Source organism: Branchiostoma belcheri, unplaced genomic scaffold (assembly GCF_001625305.1).
Source record: "Branchiostoma belcheri isolate BF01 breed outbred unplaced genomic scaffold, Haploidv18h27 scaffold199, whole genome shotgun sequence".
In the NCBI taxonomy this organism is placed as follows: domain Eukaryota; kingdom Metazoa; phylum Chordata; class Leptocardii; order Amphioxiformes; family Branchiostomatidae; genus Branchiostoma; species Branchiostoma belcheri.
Genome location: NW_017803479.1, coordinates 343,375 through 365,091, shown reverse-complemented (window position 1 = coordinate 365,091; position 21,717 = coordinate 343,375). Strand labels below are relative to the sequence as shown.

The window sequence follows — 21,717 nt, the reverse complement described above, 5'->3', positions numbered from 1 at the left end:
CAGTCACCGTGGAGGAGCAGTCCACGACCGGGGATGGACATACGCAGAAGCCACCCAAACTCACCATGAAACGTTGCAGAAGCAGCTGCACGACCTTCAGGAGGTCACCACGAGACTCATGGACAGACTTGAGACCAGTGCCCACCCACTAGCAGTCCCTACAAGCGTTCAGGGGGGCGTGGTTGGAACTGCTACAGTAGGGGTGACAACCGCGACCGTAACAGCTGCAGTAACCACTGCTCCTAACACCGTCACCACTGCATCAAGTGTGTCGCTGTTACAGAACAGTATCCTAGCGACAAGTGTCGCTACCTCGTCCAGCACCGTCCCTATCTACTCAACGACAGCGACGCTCGGCCTGTCACCGCCTGGTCTGCGCATGCCATCACCCAGCAGCATCTCCCAGTCTCTCGGACTGGGCACCACTCTGGCCTCCAACATAACAGGGCTAGGTAACGCTACTAGTACAGTCAGTAGCTCTGGGCAGATACATGTAAGGCCAGTGTCAGCCATTGGTGATCCGTCTTCAATCGCTTATCGCATGGACAATTCTTTGATGCAGGCGGGTGTCCATCTCCCCCTAGACACGGGAGTTTCAGTTATGATAAAAAACAAGATCTGGGAGGACAAGTTCGTTGATTTCAAAAATTTACTCCCAAACTCCCGTCCTCGTTCTCAGTACACAGTCAACTTGGACTCGTTGGAAGGATCACCAACCCTGACACTGGCGAGCCCCTCAGAGAGCAATAAGCAATACCTTACTTTGTCTCAGTGGTCACTGGCTTTTTCTGTATACCACTACATATATATCCAAAAGCATCTCGCGCGTAGCCCCCAACTGATAATGTACTCACACCTGATCAGATCCCTCGCAGAGCGAGGTGCTCAGTGGGGAAAGTATGACGTGCTCTTCAGGCAGCTTCGGCACAATACCCCAAATCTCCCCTGGGACGTGCCACATATGCAACTCTACGTAGATGCATTCAACCAGTTTGGCTCGTCTCCTACAACATCCAAGCCCCGACAACAACACTCACAGGGCAATGACAACTCTCTGCCTCGAGGCTATTGTTTTCGTTACCACATCTCCGGATCATACTGTCCTAACGCGACAAATTGCCCCTACAAACACACATGCCCAACCTGCTCCGGCCTGCACACAAAGTACACGTGTCCCAAGAGCACCCAGCCCAAAACTGCCAACCCCCGTGGACGTTAACCGCTTAGCTGTCTATTTAGAGGGCTACAGTAATCCTGAAAGAGATTACATAATTCGTGGTTTTACACTCGGCTTTGCCTTGGATTATTTTGGCCCCAGGCATCGCCCGGCACCTAACTTCATTCCCTCCAATTCTTGGCAGTCCCCAGTTATCCGAGAAAAACTTAAATCCGAGCTCGAGGCAGGGCGAATACTTGGTCCTTTTAAGACAGCCCCTTTCCCAAACATATTCCTGTCTCCATTATTCGCAGTGCCAAAAAAGACGCCTGGCAAATATCGGTTGATACACGACTTGTCCCACCCAGCCGGCAGCTCTGTTAATGACGGCATCCCTCGGGAATTCGCTTCTACTTCGTATGCTAATATTGATGCCGCAATCAGACATATCAAGACCCTAGGTCCAGGGTGTTACTTGGCTAAGACAGATATACAATCCGCCTTTCGAATCATCCCAGTTCACCCAAACGATCAACACCTTCTGGGGTTCCAGCTTAATGATGGGTTCTACTACGATAGATGCTTGCCAATGGGCTGCTCCACTTCCTGTGCTATTTTTGAAGCAGTCAGCACCGCGTTAGAGTGGGTGGCAGTACAAAAACTCAACATACGATACCCCACTCACATTTTAGACGATTTTATGTTCGCAAACGACACATACGCGTCTTGTGAACGGGATCTTGCAGCATTTTGCGACATGTGTCAAGACGTAGGGGTCCCTCTGGCTGGGGAGAAAACTCTCCACCCTGATACAATCATGTCTTTCCTTGGGATTGAACTTGATACCATAGCAATGGAGGCGAGATTGCCCTTAGACAAGCTATATAGGTGTAAGAATGCAGTTCAAGAGTTCATCCAGCGCTCATCGGCTTCCTTAAAAGAGATTCAATCGCTGGTTGGACTGTTGAATCACGTATGTCAAGTAGTTTCCCCGGGTCGCGCTTTTCTCCGCCGTTTGATTGATCTAACCAAAAGAAAGTCCCGTAAGACAACACAAATAAATATAGACACAGGGGCTCGACTGGATCTACAAATATGGAGTGAATTCTTGGAGCAATTTAATGGAAAGTCCTTTTTCATAGATGATCATTTTATCAATAATACAACCCTCCACCTATACACAGACGCAGCGGGTTCTCTGGGATATGGCGCTGTGTTTCAGACTGCGTGGCTCTTTGGAGATTGGCCCCACTCTCTCCGGAACATAAATATAACCATACTAGAATTCCACCCCATTGTCGTAGCTATCTTTGTTTGGGGTAAGAGTGGTCAAATCGAAGCATTATGTTGCACACGGACAACGAAGCCCTCGTCCATATTATCAACAGACAGACCTCCAAAAACCCATCAATCATGCCACTGGTGCGCAAATTTGTACTTATAAGCCTTCGTCTTAATATCCTGTTTAAAGCAGTACACATCCCTGGGTCAAGGAATGACATGGCTGATTCTTTATCCTGGTTGCAGGTGGACCTCTTTCGACAGAGATATCCCCACATGGACCGGTGCCCGACGCACATCCCACCCTATCTCCAGCCCAGCAACTTGATCAGTCAGTGAACACCTTACTTCTGCACTCCCTAGCGCCAGGCACGGTCAATGCGTACCGCCTTGCGTGGACACATTTCCGTCAGTTCAATGTAGCAATTCATGGCAAGGACACGACACAATTGCCCATTCCTGAAACGCTGATAGGCCGATTTATTGCATACCTACATCAACAGGGTTTCGCCCCTTCTTCTATTACATCTAAGATTTCTGCCATCAGCTTCATCCATAAGTTACAAAACCTTACGGATCCCACCTCAACTTTCTTTGTCCGCAAGTTATTACATTCAATTCAGAGGAACCACGCACCAGACGGCAGGCTGCCTATCACCCTTCCCATCCTCCACAGATTGATACACTCTCTAACACACATAGTTCCCAAGGAATACGATAACTGTCTGTTCAAGACAATGTCCTTTTTATGTACTACGCTTTCGCTCGCGTCGGCGAGGTTGCCATCACGCGCGAAGCCCAGCACACGTTGACAATATCTGACGTTCACGCTGAGTTAGATGCACACGGTAACCCTACTTCATTCGTGGTCACATTTAAGACGTACAAGCATAGCAAGGCGTCCAACCCGTCTACCATTTCTATTCTGGCGCAGCCGGACAGCCGATACTGCCCAGTAGGGAACATCAGGCAATATCTACAGTTGAGGGGGGGAGGACCGGGGTATCTGTTCCTGACACAAAACGCTTCTCCAGTTACCAGTGACTACTTTGCAAAAGTGCTTCATGCTTGCGTCATTCAAACAAACCTAGATCCACACAGATATACACCGCACTCGTTCCGCATTGGGGCAGCAACCCAAGCTGCTTTGCAAGGTGTTCCTGATACAACCATCCGGAGGTTAGGGCGATGGTCCCCAGACGCATTCAGGAAATATCTTCGTATGTAATACTGTTACAAAATGTCTCAGTGGCGAGTTGTAATATCCTAGTAACAACAGTACTGACTCGGTGGTGAGTTACCACGTGTCGGGATACCTGCACAGTTTATTATATCCCTGCAGTCATTGTGCTTTAAGTTTTAATCATTACTTTCGTCTATATCAGGCGGTTTGTTCCTATTAACAACTGTTTTGTTATCTTTTACCGATACACCAAATTTGTTCGGTTGTATCAATTTTACTCACCGAAGTTCTTGCAGTATTCATATACCAAGTAACATTTGTACCTAGTTTTTAATTTTAGTTTTGACTAATCCCATTTAATTATGCTTATGGTCCAGTTCCATGTTCAAGGTATCAACCTTTTTTTTTTGGATATTAGTCAGTTAGCTACTTATATATACCAGCCGAGTTATGTTCATGACATGTCTACCAAGTTCTTCACGTAGTTAGATACGTCACGTTTTACTACGGTTTTTGTATACCAAATATATATATATATATTATATATACATATATGTATCCATTTATTTATATGTATACACATATTTCTTTTCGTGTCTAAAAGTTAGCAATTATCAACCTTTGTTACCAAGTTAAGTGGTGGAAAAAATTCTTGATTGACAATAGAATACTAGTATTATGATGTATGAAAATTTGTAGATTTGACATGTTATCTTTACATAACAAATCCTATCAGAAATTGTGTATATCGATTCCCATGGGAACCACCAGGCGAGTTGCCTAGTGTGGGGAACCATGGTTTCCTACGACTGTTTTTATTGGGGGCTGATCCCATTCTGACATTAAAAATATTCTTATTCCCGCCAAAGAGCAAATCGTGTTGGTTGATCATTTGTTCTGGCTGTTAAAATCTGTTGTATCGGCTAGAGAGATAGGCATAAATTCATTTTCGTGAAACGAAAAGTATCTTTTTACATCTTGATTTCGCTAATTAGAGGATTATGATAGCGTTATTTGGTTATTTTATTTTATAGCCATAAGATATGTTTGATATCGGCAAAAACATTATCACATTTATTTAGGAACATATAATTTGGCATATGTATGCTAGTATACCTGATAATATTTGTTCCTTAGTTTGCTACCATGGCAACGGAATGAATTACCGTGGTACATGGAGTAAAACTGCATCAGGGGCAGATTGTGTCCAGTGGTCAGCTCCGCAAGCTGGTTACTACAAGACAGAGTTCCCCTGGGCAAACCTGGATAACAACTACTGCCGTAACCCCACCGGTCTGGAGCGACCATTTTGTTTGACCGAAGACGGTAGCCAGGAGGAATGTGACATTACATTGTGGTAGGTTGCCTCGTAAGAAAATGATTTATAAACACACAATAACGTGTCTCGGTACGTTTGTCGTTATTTATTGTTAAACTCACGATGCACAGGCAAGGGCATTTTCGAAGCAAATGATGTATATTGCGCGGTTATGTCTTGCTTACCAGAACTATTCGTTTACCTCTTTTGGACAAAAAGAAGCAACATACCTGTGTGCTAGCTAGCTCATGAGGTGATGGCTTTGACACTACCCGTTTTACCATACCATACCAGATGCTGAAGGCTGCAGGGACAGAGGTCCTCCAAACTACGGCAATACAAGTCCCCGAAAGAAGTTCTACTATGTAGGAGAAAAGGTCACGTACAAATGCAACAAAGGATACAAACTTACGTCAAATGACAGCGAAGCGACGTGCATCGAAGAAGGCGTCTGGCAACCAGGCAAGCCCAGTTGTTCAGGTAAATGTCATGTACCAAAATGTCGCGTAACAACTGCAACGCGTTAATTGTTTTTTAATCCAGCATGTTGCTGCGTGACCGAAAAATATTGTTGCAGTATGAACATCATATTAAATCTACCATTCCTTTAGTAAACCATTGGGAAATGCTACAAGAGGATTTGGTGGGGAATTCTCTGTCACCTGAGAGCATCATCATCAAATTCACGGGATCTGTGGACATTATAGCCGACTTGGTAAGTGCTTTATTGTGTTAAAATTTCTTTTTGGATTACAGGTATGAAAAAAATGATGATAAATACATTTTAATATATGTTGTTACTCTTATAATTTTAGGATGAAAAGAAGGAGCAGCTTGTTGCATCTGTCGCCATCGATTTCGTAAGTTGGTACAGTTTGAAAAATTTACCTTATGAAATGCCGTATTGATGCAATGTTCTTGTCACGTCATTTCCACATTTTAAAAGACGTAAAGAATTTTCTCATTGACATTTTACTTTTGGGGAGTAAAATGTTTTCTTTTTCTAGACATGGATAGACAACCGACTGAGATGGAATCAAGACGGCTACAAAAACATCACGACAGTCAGCATTCCAGGAGACAGAATTTGGACGCCAACATTTACCCTAAGAAGAAAGTAAGTCTTCCAACAAGAATTCGAAGACCGCATACCTACATGAAAATACTTAGAGCCTTTGTAATTTTTTTTTTCTATTTTTCTCATTGATCATAGAAATGTGATGATTACATTTATCATAATCTAATCTATATATGGTTTACTAAAATCAAATTTGCACCACTAAACCCTTACGTCAACAAATATATGCTACCCAAACATCACATCCACAGACCATCCAGCGTCAACGATATTTAAAAAAAATTCTTACCCAAAGTCAACCAACATAATTCTCTATACCCAACCTACCCACCTGCTAAATATCATCGTATTCCGTGTACCAGATCTTGAGATATACACAAATACATCATCCAGACTGAAAACAACACACCATTTTCAATGGAGTGTAAAAATCCCTATGAACTACATACGGACTCACACCACAGCCAAACAGAATACATACTCTTCTGACGAAGGCAATAACATATAAGACATAAACGATGGAAGGCAGATAACAAAAATTGTTTTGAATTCGCAGCGCGGATCCGAGTTACAAAGGCCTACAGAAGGATGTGCCGGTAGAAGTGAGCAGCGATGGTACTGTGCACTGGGTTGTAGAAACCCTGACTACCACCGTGTGTGAGGCAGATCCCTTCCTATTTCCTTCAGACACCTTGGAATGTCATGTGTGCTTTTCTGCAGCCACGGCGATCAAGGAAACCATCATCCGTAAGGCTTTTAAGCTTATATATACTGGGCTTTCTGGGAATTCATGGGACTGGAGGGGGCTCAACCCCGCACCCCCTTTATAACCCGTAAACATCATAGGGTTTGTCCCACCAAGCCCCAAAAAGCCCGGTGTAGATAGGGTTAATTTACATAATCAATATCTGCCTATGTTTCTCTTGTTCTCAATTACATATATCACAAGCTTAAATAGTCCTATAATGTAATGCAGCTGATTAATAGAATTTCCTCATAAATTATGCAGATCGCATCCAGATTTGCATAATTGTCACATAATTACGTCAAGTGTCACTTAAGCTACCTGCATATTAAAAATCAAGACGATCCATCAACCGGTTCTTGAGTTATCCTCTTTTGAATATTTTTAAAGAAACGCCCCTGCAGTTCCAAACCTATGTCACTTCTTCCCCAGCACAAGAGCTACCTTTCATAGAAATTTCTTGACCCTAGCACGTCTAGGTCAAGAGATATCAAAACCGGAAGTTCAGCTGCAGTACCACAACAAGAGGCCAGGGGGCCCAGAATCTAATTATTTTGAGATCTCATCAAGACCTACCCACCTACCAAGTATGAAGACAATCCATTTAAGCCTTCTCGAGTTATCGTGTCCACAGACAGACTGACAGACAGACACACACGAACGCCTCTGAAAACATTAACCTTCTTGGCGAAGGTAACTAAAAATAGATTCATCTCCTAGAGTATAAATATTTGATAGAGAGCCCTTGTGATCGACAAGAAGTGACGTTAGTATTGGCTCCCTAGCAGCTTGTTCTGTAACTACAGTTAAACAAAAGTGGACAAGAGTGTTTTACTAGTTAAATGCTACAGACTAGTAAGCATATTCAACTCATATAGTACGTATCTTAAATGTTTTCTAACATCCTGGTTAAATAACATCTACCAAATGTGGCGCCGGGTGGTGTAGTGGTTGGAGCAATCGACTATGAAGCGGGGAGACCCGGGTTCGATTCCGAGTCGTACCCGGTACATGTCTGAACATGCGCCCCGACGTTGTGCCCTTGGGAAAGGCACTTTACACGACTTTCCTCACTCCACCCAGGTGTGAATGGGTACCTAACTTCGGTTGGGGAAAGTCGTATTGAGGTCACCTTGTGGCGCCGAATGGCAGCCGCACAGACCCTTGCGACAGTTCCACAAAAAATAATTGTGCAGCAAATATGTGTATTATGTGTATTATTTAATTGTTGTAATTGTTGTGATTTGTATTGATTATTATATGATACCCTGCATCAATTCAGCCGTATAAAGGCTGCGACTGCACGGGTACTGTTTGGACAATAAAAACCATTTGTTATTATTATTAACAAATGTAGTATTGCAGTGGCTCAAATAGATAGATGATAAGAGTATTTTTATGCAAAATAAAATTTGACCTAAGTTTTGAATACATTGTAATAATGAGCATCAAAATGATGTGGAAATTACTCTAAGTCATAATATGTTTAAACCATATGTTGAACATAGAATGCCAAGGAGGCAGGTCTGCAGCATACAAAGGGAACATTCCGTGCAACTCTTACTCTCCTACAAAAACGGAGGGCGAGTGGAACCGGAAGGATAAGATATTTGCTAAAGACAACAGGGAAGCGTGCTTTGTTCTACACCTGTCGCGGGCCCCCCTGTTCCACATCGCCACTACTGTAGGACCCTGCATCATCCTGGTTGTGCTGATGAGCATGACCTTTATTATACCCTTGGACAAGGGCGACCGGATCTCGTTTGGAGTGACCATTCTACTCTCCATGGTCGTGTCCCTGGTGTTTGTGACAGACGTACTTCCTGTTAAGGGGTCATTGCCGTTTTTCGGTGAGTTAAATTCTATTTGACACAACTGTTACAGTGATGATGTTCGTCCATCGCAGTCGATGATGACCCCAACTTCAGTCCTTGTGTGTCCGGGTGTGGCTGACGAGCCCAATTCTAGCCCGGAAGCACCTGCCGCAGACGTCACACTTGTGCTCAGGTAGTGGTTGCAGAGACGGGTTTTTCTCCCTCGCCTTTCGTGCCTCCCGCTTACTGACAGCCAGGCTGATGCGACGACGCTCAGCAAGCTCGGCGCCCTGGTGGACTAGTCTGCGCCACTGGTGACGGTCAGTGGCAGCGTCCTCCCAGTTTTCGACAGGAATGCTGAGGCTCTTCAGAGTTGCCTTGAGGCTGTCCTTGAAGCGGAGCTTGGGGCGGCCCGCTAGCCTTTTGCCTTCAGCCAGTTCCCCATACTGTTACAGTACTTCTTTAAAAATCATCCGTTTAAGAAGGTTGTAGGGAAATGCTCCATTACAGAAACTGTTTACCACCTGTAACGTTACAGCTACGCTGATCATCACATGCATGGGCCTGATGGGATTGTTCCTGTTCTTTACTCTGGTCATCATCGTCATCCATGACCGGGAGGGCAGCCTGTCTCCGGCGGCAAAGACAATTTTCCTCCGCTACATTGCAAGGTACCTTCCTTTCGTTTTTGGGCAGAGGATGGCACCCAGGCCAGAGCTTTGGAGGAAGGATTTTTTTAGAAGAGGTCGAAAATCAATGCGCACGCAGATGACATCCATAAAATCATAAAATCAAATCAGTGTAACCTAACAAATATATCATACTATGGAAAAGGGTTGATTCAACTTAATGCATTAAAAGAATGAACATGAAAATTGACCTTGGAAATTAACGTTTTTGCCGCACTGAATTAAAAAGTGCATTAGATGTCGTTAATGATATCTGTGTATAACATGACATTATCGATATCTAAAACATTAACTAACCTGAAACTTTGTAATGGGTTTCTATATAGTTTAATATTCAGTTTATTACTTTCGCTGATAATATTTTTGCCAGCATTATAATTCATTTTTCCTTGATGCTGTCATTTGAATACATTTTATCTAACGCCTTATATGATTATTTTCTTTACTAAATTTTATCTTATAGAAACTCACCAGGACTTCAATCGGATAACCCGTATCTTATCATTGTTTGTCTGAACCGAACCTTTTTTCATTATGTCATTAATGTAAATATTTTATTACCAAACGAAGGCTAATCAAACATTTACTAATATATAGGTAGTATTATTCATAGAAGTCAGATTCATTGGAATGATTTTAACAGTTTTGTACATTTTTTGTTTGTTTTTTCAGGATGCTGCTGTTGGGTGATCTGACAGCAAATAAGCAAGCAAACGATGAAGAGGTTGACGTGATCAACCACGCCGCCATAGAGCTGACCAACTGCGCCTATGAAACCGATAACGTGTCGGAGGCTGACGAAGAAGTCATATACTTCGGTGGCCATGAGAGGAGCGAGCAGCCATCGACCCCTACTGAGGATGCTTTCGGATCATCTGGACTCTCAGAGCTAAACGCCAGCGTTAAAGAGTTGATTACGGTGGTCAGGGAAGTTGGAGATCTGACCAATGCCGAGATAAGAGAGCTGACCAAGGCCGTGAAGAACGAAGAGGAAGTGTCTGACTACATTCTGCTGGCCAAAGTCCTGGACAGGCTGTGTCTTGTCCTGTACTTCATCAGCATCGCCGCAACCGTTCCTATGACCATGTATTTGAGCAAGTAAAGGTGTAGCATCAACATCGATCTATGGACCGTTTGTCACGTTATCTATCGATCTATGATAAATGTCTCAGAAGTTTGATCCCACTTGTTTAACCCTAATCAGACCGGGCTTTTTTTGGGATGCTCAGGACCGGGGGGGGGGGTTNAGGCTCGCTCCTTGTAACCCAACAACCACTTACCGTAGGGCCACCAAGTTTTGAGAGAATGGTGTAGTAATGAAATTAATGTATAAAAACATTTTTTGTGTAATCATGACGTCATTTTGTCGTCATTAATTAAATGATTTTTTTGGGGGGAAACCCGTCAAAACTTGTTTTTCCGGAAAATGTAAAGGAATACAACCAAACTTTAACAAAAGTGTCTAAGATAGAATTTTAATGGCAACACAAAAAATCAGGAGCTTATCTAATTAATATGAAATTGTTGCCAGATATTTTAAGGGAAGGTCACCAAATTTGACGGTTCTAGTACGAGCCGTTCATGTGCTAGCCGACACAAAAGCCCCCCTCCCCGGCTGAATATGGTTATAACAAGTATATAATATGCATTCTGAGAATTTTAAGCAATGTTATAGGATACCTGATACTTTTAAACAATGTTATTGGATACCTGATACTTTTATTCACGTTATTTATCAAGTTTAGCACTTGCTGTAATGGGAATTTGCACAATTTAATGTAGTTCAGCTACACCTGGATTAAGGGAGGAGATCCTTAGGTACCTAAAATCTAATTCTCACCAATATGATGCCCAGGTTATTAAATTAGATTAGGAGATACACAGTCCTATTCCAGTAGGTATTGTAAAAAACTAACTTTTTGCATGCTATCACAGAGATAGTATTTTATCCAGATATTATTGTATATAACTCTTTGCCTGAACGGTAAAGTTCAGGATTAGGTATTGTTATAAGCACAATTAAGAACGTATGCGTAAAACTTCTCAGAGCCTAATTCCTTATAACCAGATAAAATATTTGCTGGCGTAAATTTTATCTTTAAAATCAAGTCAATGTAGGCCTTAATGGTTGTAGAATGTGGTTTATTACCATGTACAGGATTTTAATCTAAACTCAAACAGGCTGCTTTATTATCATACCAATAATAGTGCACGTCGTTTTCAATCTGTACTTGGAGTAGTGGACTTTATAATTACGTGACTGTGTAATAAATAGGTAAACTGGACTTCATATTTACATCCAGAACAGGAATATCTTTTCTCTGACGCTTAGTTGCTGAAGTGATCAGCTAAAGTTAACTTGTGGCTGCCTGGATGTTCGGCAGGCTTGGATTTCTTGATGTTCTGCTCACGATCTGATAGACTGCATAGAATTACAAAATCGCTTACTGTAAACTCAGATTATAATGTACTGCAATTAATGGTTTCTCATTTGGTCTTTTGTCTTACATTGAACTTTTATGTCTTTAAGAAAATGATCCAACTCTACTTAAAAAGAAAAAAAAATGTATACAGGTGTAGATTAGTCCAAATAAAGTAAAGTCACCATGACTATTTAGACAGAACACATGGTTAATGTGGCATAATTTACTTATAATTTCATATAAGCCTTAAATTATATTAAATTATATTAATGATTAAGTATAGTTATTTCTGGGCGGTGCTGAACTGTCCTCTGTCATGCGTGACAGGAACTTGTGAAGACAGTACATGGTGTCACTTGATTAGGATGAACTGAACTGAACAAACTGATTTCTGTGCTAGATATTACATTCGGATCTGCAATAGTACTTACGTGGTACCATTCTGGCGGAGGTATTTAAGCAATAGTTGATTCTGTATACTAAATACAGATACTGATGGCATACATGTACATATAATAGCTCATGGTCTCATTCATGTACCTACGTTAATTAGTCCCGAACTAAAAATTAAACGGCTGCATGAAAGAGTGTTTGTAGTGGTGAGGGGTTTGATTTTAACCATCCCGATGGCTTTAAAACGTCAAAGTAGTGAAAGCTCGGTTGTAACGGAGGACATTAGGACGTACTTTTTGTCAGATGTGCGATAGGTCGGATGTTTATAGTCCAGTGCCCTGAGTAGTGCGGTCTTAGGTTTGCAGCTTGTAATTGTCATAAACATGGATTGTGTGAACAGAAGTCGTGGGCAAATTTTTCATGTGATGGAGAATAAATGTGCTCGACAAATCATATGATTATTGTAGGGTATTAATTAAACTGTTAGCAACGTTAAATCATTAGCAACGCGACCTGGTAAAACCCACATTAATGCATGGTCCTCAATGTATTGATGAATGAGACCTTATACTTATAGAAATTTAGCAAATTCTGTCGATAAGTAAACTGTTGCCATCTAATTACTTTGTTAATTTGCAGATTATCAAGACCTATTATGCCTTCTGATAAGACATGGAAACATCTGGAGTAATGTGTTTACGGAATAAAATGTGGTCATGGTGTACAGCGTCTGTTTTGAGTGTGTTTTTGTCATTTAACACTAGGGTCAAATTAATATGTTACTTTTTCGAAGAATGCTATACTACTACTACTACTGCCAGTCAGTATCAAAAGACTGTGACTTAAACTGTAAAAAGCAAATAAACAGAATGGCCCATTTCTAGTAACAAGACAAATAAGAGTTTCAAGACCTCATACCTCTATGAAGTATGGGCTTGGTATAAAAATGAACATTTCTTCTTTAATTATGCAAATGACCTCTACATTAACATAATAGATGCATCGTGGTGTTACCTTTTAATTAACTTACACATGTCCCAAGTATAATATCCCCATCATTTACCATTAAGGGGTTATAGAGTTGTCAGATCAACTATGCAAATTAGGTCCGTATTTGCATATTTGGTATCTGTTCATACACTAGCCATAGATACGGGGGGAAAAGAGAATATGTAGGTGTCTGCGCGTGTGTTTATAGGCCGATATTTGAGTGAGTTTATTTATGTTCATCTCTTTCTCAGCTACCTACCTACCAAAAATGATGAAAATATGGTGTTCCTTTCTGGACTTATTGGCTTTCTAAGATTTCGCCCGAAGGTCCCCTGCAGTTCTAGAACAAGCTGCTAGGGGGACCAAACCCACACCACTTATTCCTGACAGGAAAATCTATCTGTCACCGAAAATTCAAGACCATAGTATGTCCAGGATAAAAGATACAAAAGCCGGAAGTTCTGCTGCAGCACTAAGGTCAGCCACCAGGAGGCCCAAAATTGACCTTGACCTTTGGCTACCCAGCTCTCTTAGCTTGGCACATGCCTGTTGGTAAAGCTGCAATGTATTTTCTATAGACAGTTCTTTAAGTCACAAGCCTTGAATAAACAGCTCTAGTTGAGCTTATCAATCGCGTTTGACAGTTTGCCATGGGTAAACAGAATGTTGAAGTACAACACGTAATTGTTTAACAGCAAAGGGCATTGGAAGATTCCATTGCTGCATGGGGGTATAGACTGTTATAGAACACACCACATTTTGAACAGGGGTGACTTAGGACCAATCCATTTGTGTGGGAGGGGGATAGGTCCATCTTGGTATGGGGGATGTGGTGAAGGCATGCTGCGTTTGCTCCTGAGCAAATGTCGGTCTTTCTAGTTTTATTTGAATTTACCACAAGTATGAATATACGAGTGGAGTGGAGTGGAGGGCAAAACAGGTGTATAGTCACTTTTCAAAAGTTGTCCTCCCAAGTATTTGCAGTTCCAACATGGCAGCGGGGACGACAAAGTCCTTGGAGCCAGTCTGGTCTGGTTTTGTCCGGTTTTCTCTGCTCTGCCTGCTGTTGTGTTTGTCAGTAACCTCTAAGCAGGACGACCGGCCAAACTTTCTACTCTTCATGGTGGATGACATGGGCTACGGGGACGTCGGCTGCTTCGGAAACGACACAATCAGGTATGCCATAAAATGTCCCCAAGTGTATTTTTAGTTTTGGCTTAAATTTTCTTAAGTGGCAATTGGGACAATGTAAATTTCGAGCACTGACACTTCTTTATCGTTTGAATTTCTGATTATATTTTTCGTCGCTCAAAGGTCGCCTCCCCAGTTATCCTGGGTGCCAAACTCGTTTCGGGCCGCTAACCCTATCCCTTCGGCAGCCAAGAGCCTTTCGCCCGCCGGTCTAAATAACCGCTACGGGGGAGTTGATCCTGACCAAATTCCCCCTCGGGCTCAACACCCCTGTAGCGGTAATTTAGACCGGCGGGCGAAGGGCTTCTAGCTGCCGAATGGGAAGGTTTAGCGGCTCTATACTAGTTTGACACCCAGGGTACTCCCCAGTGGAAAGGGGTCACTACCCGGACGGCCACGGCGGTGTTGTACGTGATTTATCGTACATTCAAACTTGCAATGAACGCCCCCTGTCGGGGCTTTGCCGTACGGAACTAAGGCCATGTTGATTAGATTATATGGATGAAGTCCGCGCGTGCATGAATTTTCGGCCTTTTTCCAACAAAAAATAAAGTTTTCAACCATACTGTAAATCATATAAAACACAAAAATGAGAAAATAAATACCGCGTAAGTTGCATAAAAAATATTTAAAAACGGTATCAATGTCGTAGAATGCCAAAATAAAAAAAAGACGAAAATGTAAATAAAAAAATTTGAAGAGTAGATTATTCGCCATACTCTGTGTCATTTGTTTAACCTTCATGACCACGTATATTTCGTAATGAAAGCAACTTGTTTTTTGCAAAACCTTTTTTTTTATTCTCACGCTCGCATCAGTCTTTCCCAGAGTATCGTTTACTATCACAGGACTCCAAACATTGACCGCATAGCTTCTGAAGGAGCGAAGCTGACACACCACCTAGCGGCAGCATCCATGTGTTCACCAAGCAGGGCGGCATTCCTGACCGGGAGATACCCCGTCAGAAGCGGTAAGCGCTCCCGAACGGCAAACTGTACTCCTAACAAAAACGATTAAAGGTTTTTTCCAACACTTAGTAAATTGGGACTTACACAAATTTTCACGGAATGGACCCTTCTACTGCACCTTCCGGGACGTGACGTAGGAAACACGTGATGCAGCAAAGAGTCGTACGTGTCAGATAACCTGTGTCGCCCCCCGCCCCTGCCCAGTGTCGGACGGCCGGTCCGAATGCACACCGCCCCCACCCCTCACGTACCCCTCTTTGCTGCAATCACGTGTTTCCGACGTCACGTCCCGGAAGCTGCAATAGAAGGGTCCATTCCGTGAACAAGGCCGAAAATTTGGGTTAGTCCCAATTTACTCAGTGTTGGAAAGAACGTTTAACCCTTTTTGTTATAATGAAGTATACCAACACAGTACTCCTTTCAGCGCACCAACTCTCTTGGCTTTTTATCTGTCTATTTGGCCTATTTCTACTCCTTACCGTTGCTTCTGAAGCCGGGTAGAGGCTGAAAAGAGTGTGTTCACCGATTTTGTACCCATTCCGAGTTAAAGGGAGCTTGTAGAAAAGTTATTTAAATGGAACATGTCTAGCTATATCGGCTACCTTCATTACATGGTGTGCAATACAGTGCAATCGTAATAGTATACGGTTCTATGTTACAAGTAAAATTGCACTGTATACTAATACGACTGCACTGTAGTCCGTAAAATTGCACTGTATACTGATACCATTTGTACTGTATTCCGTAAAACTGCACTTTATACTAGTTTAATTGCACTGTATTCCGTAAAACTGCACTGTATACTCTGGCACGCCTGTACACGGCATTTATCTCCCTGCGCTGCATAGTTCACTTCAATATGTACCATTTGTCTGTAGGCATGGCAATCCGCGGCGGCATGAGGGTTTTACCTAACACCGCTTGTACTGGTGGGTTACCTGCCAATGAAACAACGTTTGCAACACTGCTGAAACAGGCTGGATATGCCACTGCATTGATAGGTGGGTCAGGTTAATCTCAGAAAGATCTCAGAAAGGTTAAAAGAGGCATTAGGCCATATTGATTTGATTATATGGATGACATCCACTGGGCACAAAAAAAAACTGATGCGAGCGTGCGAATAAAAAATGTTTTTCAAAACAAAAGTTGCTTTCGTTATGAAATCTACGTTGCCATGAAGGTTGCACAAATGACAGAGTATTGTTTGGCGAACAATCTTCTATTCAAATCTATTTATTCCCTTTTTCGTATTTTTTTGTTTGATTTTGGCATTTTAAGACATTGGTATCGTTTTTAAATATTTTTTTTTGAAACGTACGGTATATATTTGCTCATTTTGCAACTGTTTTGTAAGATTTCCAGTATGGCTGAAAACGTTTTTTTTTTTTCAAACGCCAAAAAAATTCATGCGCGCGTGGATGTCATCCATATAATCAAATCAACATGGCCTTACCTGTAAAAACATGGCATGTTTGAGGTTTTCTCACTGGATAAGTTGGTCTTTTGATTCACTGTTTTCTCATTACAAAACAGCTGTGGCTGTACTGAATATCAATATAAAATTATTCTAAATAGGATTTTTCCGACCATTTTGAAGACGTCTTTAAATGTTATTACCCTTATTATTTTTTAACGATAAAATACGGCATACTAAAAACCTATCAATTGCAATGAAACTATGTTTTCCACGTTGATAATTATTTGCACAAGTTGATATCTACTAATTGTCAGTGGTTATTAGAAAATAATTGTTTTTAATCAGTCAATAACTTTATTTTCTGATAACTCCTGACAAGTAGTAGATACCAAATGGCATAAAGCAATTTTCGTTTACCATAAGCCCGTACACAAAGCTGTACTGTACTACATATATCATGACAGTCAATCTGTGTTCTTGGTAGTTATACATGTTTATAAGTTAAAAGGTTTGATCCAACACAAAGAAATTCTCTCACCTAGAGAGTTCAACCAGTCCCTCTGGTCTTCCTCAGTAGACTGACCCAGTGTCATGTGACTTCTTTGAAGTGTGACGTCAACACCGGTTCAAAGTTATATTGTAGACGATGTCGGCCCCCGTCGCTGTTAAGTGAAGGGTGATGGGCCCTGCTGCAAATAGCCTCTTTCACCCCTCTCAGGAAGTAGTCTTGTTCGGAGTTCAATATTCTTACAGTGTCCAATCTAATCTCTAGAAACTAAGTGAATTTCTTTGTGTGGAATCAAAAGATTTTATCATAAACAAAGCTGTATTGTCATGAATGTTTATCTGTGTTGGTATTTGCATGTTTAGAGTTAAAACTTTTGGTCCAACACAAAAAAAAAGTTCTCTTATTATAATATACCTAGAGCTTTCGATCAGTCACTCTGGTGAAGCTTGTCACGTGGCTTCTTTGAAGTGTGACGTCAACACTGGGTCAAAGGTATCTGGTAGACCGCGACGGGGGCCGAAATCGTCTATCATATACCTTTGACCCAATGTTGATGTCACACTTCAAAGAAGCCACGTGACAAGCTTCACCAGAGTGACTGGTCGAAAGCTCTAGGTGTATTATAATAAGAGAACTTTTTTTTAAGTTTCACTGGGTCTGTCTACTGAGGAAGACCAGGCTGTATTGTATTTGTCCATATTTCATCATACTAGGCAAATGGCATCTCGGTCTACACTGTGCGGCTACCGGCAGTCTCTGCCACCACCCCAACAACCATGGCTTCGACTACTTCTACGGCACTCCGATCACCAACTTACGGGACTGTGGCGAAGACGGCGAGAGTGTTATCTACATGATGCCTGTATACAAAAAATACAAGCAGATATGCTGGGCAGGCCTGGTCGGAGCTGCATCTTTGCTTCTCATGAAGTTTCTCGGTAAAATACAGGTCCGCTGGCTCTCGCTGTTGTCCTTTCTGGCGATCTGTACACTAGTCATGGCCTTCCCGAAGGTTTTCATTCTCCAGCTTAACCCTTGGAACTGTCTTCTCATGGAAAACGAAAAAGTAGCGGAGCAGCCGTACAGTCTGAGAGATCTGACGCCAAAACTCGTGAACAAGTCTTTAAAGTTCATAGAAGAGAACGCCGACAGGCCGTTCTTCCTTTTCCACTCGTTTCTCAAAGTTCACACAGCTCTCTTTGCCACCGAGGAGTTTGAAGGGAGGAGCTTACACGGTCGGTATGGTGACAATGTTGAAGAGATGGACTGGGCAGTCGGCCGTATCTTAGACGCCGTTGAGAAGAGAGGTCTGTCTCACAAGACGTTTGTGTACCTTACTTCTGATAACGGAGGCCACGTGGAGGAGATCTCCGTCAGAGACGGGCAAAGGGAAGGAGGGCACAACGGGATACTAAGAGGTAAGAATTCACACACCAGATGCTATAAACCACACAAACTGCATCCTATCTAAGCGTCATTTTCTTTGAATGTGTACATATTTTGTAATTTGCTACGTTGTTATTAATAAAAGGTTTCGAAACAATAAAAAAAGGTCATTGCCTTTATTTGTTTGGAGAAGAAGAGGAAACAGAGCAAACACAATATATTTTCCTTCTGCGACGGTAAACATAATTAAATGGTGATTTTGTACATTAACTATACAGGAGGAAAAGGCATGGCAGGGTGGGACGGAGGAATCCGGATGCCAACCGTCTTGCGCTGGCCGAAGTAAGTCATGACAAAAACATCCTTGCCTGAAATAAACCGCTGAACCGAAACATGAAGGTATAAGAATAGTAAATTATTTTATGTAACCTTACATTACGGATGTCAACGTGTTGCTGTTTTGTCGAACGTTTTAGTGGTGAATAAGAGGATATGGCTCGTGACAGAACTTGGGATTAGATCTCCCAATACCATCTCCTAGCTAAATTTAGGCCACGCCTATTTTGTATACGAATGACTCAAATTTGACTCCCAAACACGCCCCACCTACTCCCGAACACCAGCCAACCAGCCAACCTACTCCTAACCATCCAGAGGGGAGAGGGGGCCGACAAGTGTTCGGCAGGTCAAATTCGTTAATGTGTGACAGGGACTATGTCCCCCATACAGAGCTATCCGGCCGGGCACGGTAGTGGATGAACCCACCAGTCAGATGGACGTGTTCCCCACGGTTCTGCGCTTGGCCCAGCTGAAGACTCCCGGGGACCGAGTCGTCGACGGCCGGGACATGATGCCTCTCCTGACGGGGAGCAGAAACGTGACAGACCGCCGGTTCCTCATGCACTACTGTGGGAGCAGCATACATGCAGCCCGCTACAGGCCGCCTACTGGTAAGGCCACACCGATTTCATTTTATGGATGACATCCACGCTCGCGTTGATTTTCGCCTGTTCTTACAAAAAGTCCACGTCCTCCGAGGCCCTGGTCTGGCTCTTTATATCTGGGCCTGCGTAGTCCATGGTAGTTAGCAACTATACGGAGCCGGTGGTAACTCTTGAGGATGGCAACCAGGCTACCGAAGCTCCGCCACTCAATAACTTAGTACATACAAATAGTGCCGATTCATAAATTCCACAAAAAGCTAGCATGTGCCGGCTTGTCGTATACGTCGCTATGTATACTGACGCAAATTCACAATATCGGCTTTGTATTCCTGTGGTTTAGTACCCTTTTTTCTTCTTGGCCGTATTTTTTTTTATTCGTCCGGGCCGCGCGCACTAATTTGAGGGTCTTCAGAGGATGCCATCCATAACGTCCAGTCGGTGTGGTCTTACATGGGCCATACTGTATTCTATTTTATGTATGACATCACGCGCGCATGTAATTTCCGCCCCCCCCCAAAAAAAAAAATACCAGCCTTACTCTAAATCGAATGAAGCGACAGCAAAGGCAGCAAATATATGCCATATTCCAAAACTAAAAAAAATTACCTGAAATTGGTCAGGGCGCGAAGAGAGCGCCGAACTAAAAAAAACGTGCTCAAGTAGAATTAAATGTTTCTCTCGTTCTCGGTTACATTTTATTGTCATATTATCAAACGAAGCCGATTTACACAATTGTCTAGTTGCTTTAGAAATATAAGCTCTCTTCTATAGTGCTTAATTGTATGAAATAGGGAAATAGTTTTTGTTCCAATATAAGTAGTTATTATAAATTTCATTCAAATTCAAATATTCGCATCATCTTTGCTCCTGGCGTGTGCGGTTATGTCTGATTTGAGTAAGTAGGTTGTAATATTAAGGCGACACCACTTAATTTTATGGATGACATCCTCTAAAGACCCCCAAACTAATGCGCGCGGGCGAATAAAAAATTCCGACCCAAAATGAAAATTATATATATATATATATTCTGCCAAACCACAGGAATACAAAGCTGGTATTGTTAATTTTCGGTAGACATAGAGACGTATATGACAAGCCGGCACATGCTGGCTTTTTGCGGAATTCATGAAGCGGCACTGTAAGTATGTACTGAGTTCTGGAGTCGTGGGGCTTCGGTAGCCTGCCTGGCTGCCATCCTCCAGAGTTACCACCGGCTCCGTATTGTCACTAACTACGGTAACCATGGATTACCCAGGCCTAAAGCCAGGCCAGAGCCTCGGAGGATATCGATGTGATCTTTAATTTTTTTCTTTTAAACAAGCGAAGATAAATGTGCGCGCGGATGTCATACATAAAAGTAAGATGATGTGGCTTAAACTAAGAAATGTCTTGTTCCACCGCGTATAGGTGGGGCTGTTTGGAAGGCACATTACACGACTCCAAACTGGGACCTTGGGACTGAGGGCTGTTACCGTACGTTCCTGTGTCAGTGCAGTGGTGATGGCGTCACTCATCACGATCCCCCCTTGCTATTCGACATCGCCAAGGATCCTGCCGAGCGAAGTCCGATCTCACCCGAGAGCGAGCCGAAGTTTGCCGAGATCATCTCGACCATTGGGAGAGGTGTCAGGGATCACATGTCGTCCGTAGAAGAAGTCGAGAGCCAGTTTTCGCTAAGAAATATTCTCTGGCGCCCGTGGTTGCAACCATGCTGTGGTAATTTTCCATTCTGTTCTTGTAACAGTGGTGCTTATATTTAAGGCCATGTTGATTTGATTATATGGAATACATCCGCGTGCACATGCGTTTTTGGCCGTTTCCCTCAAAAAGTTTTCAAACATACTGTGAATCGTACAAACCGGAATACCAAAATGAAATGAAAAAGACGAAAATGTAAAGAAATGAATTTGAAGGCTAGTTTATTTGCCAAACCATACTGTGTCATTTGTTCAACGTTCAAGTTACGTTGGGATTAAATGTAGTCATTTTAGTATTCATGGTGACGTTATTAGTTTAAATGTGTGAATCGTCAAAGAAAGCAAAGAAAATTTAATTGTTTAACACTTAAATGTTTGTTTTATTCACACGTAACTTTGTACCTTTTAATTTTGTAACACACCAATGTTCAATTGATATTTGCTATCAATATATCGATAAACATTTGCTGATATGTGTTGTTTATAACTGATACGGTTTGAATTGATGAATGGTTCTTAGCCGTTAAAACAGGGCT

The 21,717-nt window shown here is 42.3% G+C and overlaps 2 protein-coding genes across 2 annotated transcripts in view; both read left to right on the top strand.

The window, feature by feature from the left end:
• The window catches only part of LOC109468310, a gene marked incomplete at its 5' end in the record, with an annotated part of 27,029 nt that extends 16,663 nt beyond the window's left edge, over positions 1-10,366 (top strand). Inside the window, 9 exons of the mRNA XM_019766561.1 lie at positions 4,758-4,977; positions 5,249-5,418; positions 5,550-5,653; positions 5,754-5,798; positions 5,946-6,055; positions 6,573-6,763; positions 8,270-8,611; positions 9,114-9,246; positions 9,937-10,366. Of these exons, the coding sequence (XP_019622120.1) occupies positions 4,758-4,977; positions 5,249-5,418; positions 5,550-5,653; positions 5,754-5,798; positions 5,946-6,055; positions 6,573-6,763; positions 8,270-8,611; positions 9,114-9,246; positions 9,937-10,366 (1,745 nt within the window). The remainder of the gene's footprint in view (positions 1-4,757; positions 4,978-5,248; positions 5,419-5,549; positions 5,654-5,753; positions 5,799-5,945; positions 6,056-6,572; positions 6,764-8,269; positions 8,612-9,113; positions 9,247-9,936) is intronic.
• Positions 10,367-14,061: 3,695 nt separating this feature from the next.
• On the top strand, positions 14,062-21,244 carry LOC109468309 (steryl-sulfatase-like). The gene is made up of 7 exons (XM_019766560.1): positions 14,062-14,246; positions 15,110-15,231; positions 16,108-16,230; positions 17,868-18,572; positions 18,819-18,882; positions 19,270-19,490; positions 20,892-21,244. Exons 1-7 carry the CDS (start codon positions 14,062-14,064, stop codon positions 21,242-21,244), a joined length of 1,773 nt encoding a protein of 590 aa, XP_019622119.1.
• Positions 21,245-21,717: the final 473 nt, after the last annotated feature.

What these genes read in the sequence shown, in the direction of transcription:
- LOC109468309 (XM_019766560.1), top strand. Translation starts at nt 14,062, where the DNA reads ATGGCAGCGGGGACGACAAAGTCCTTGGAGCCAGTCTGGTCTGGTTTT. An exon ending in GAGATACCCCGTCAGAAGCG is followed by an intron (nt 15,232 to 16,107) that starts GTAAGCGCTCCC and finishes ATTTGTCTGTAG; the next exon opens with GCATGGCAATCCGCGGCGGC. An exon ending in GCACAACGGGATACTAAGAG is followed by an intron (nt 18,573 to 18,818) that starts GTAAGAATTCAC and finishes TTAACTATACAG; the next exon opens with GAGGAAAAGGCATGGCAGGG.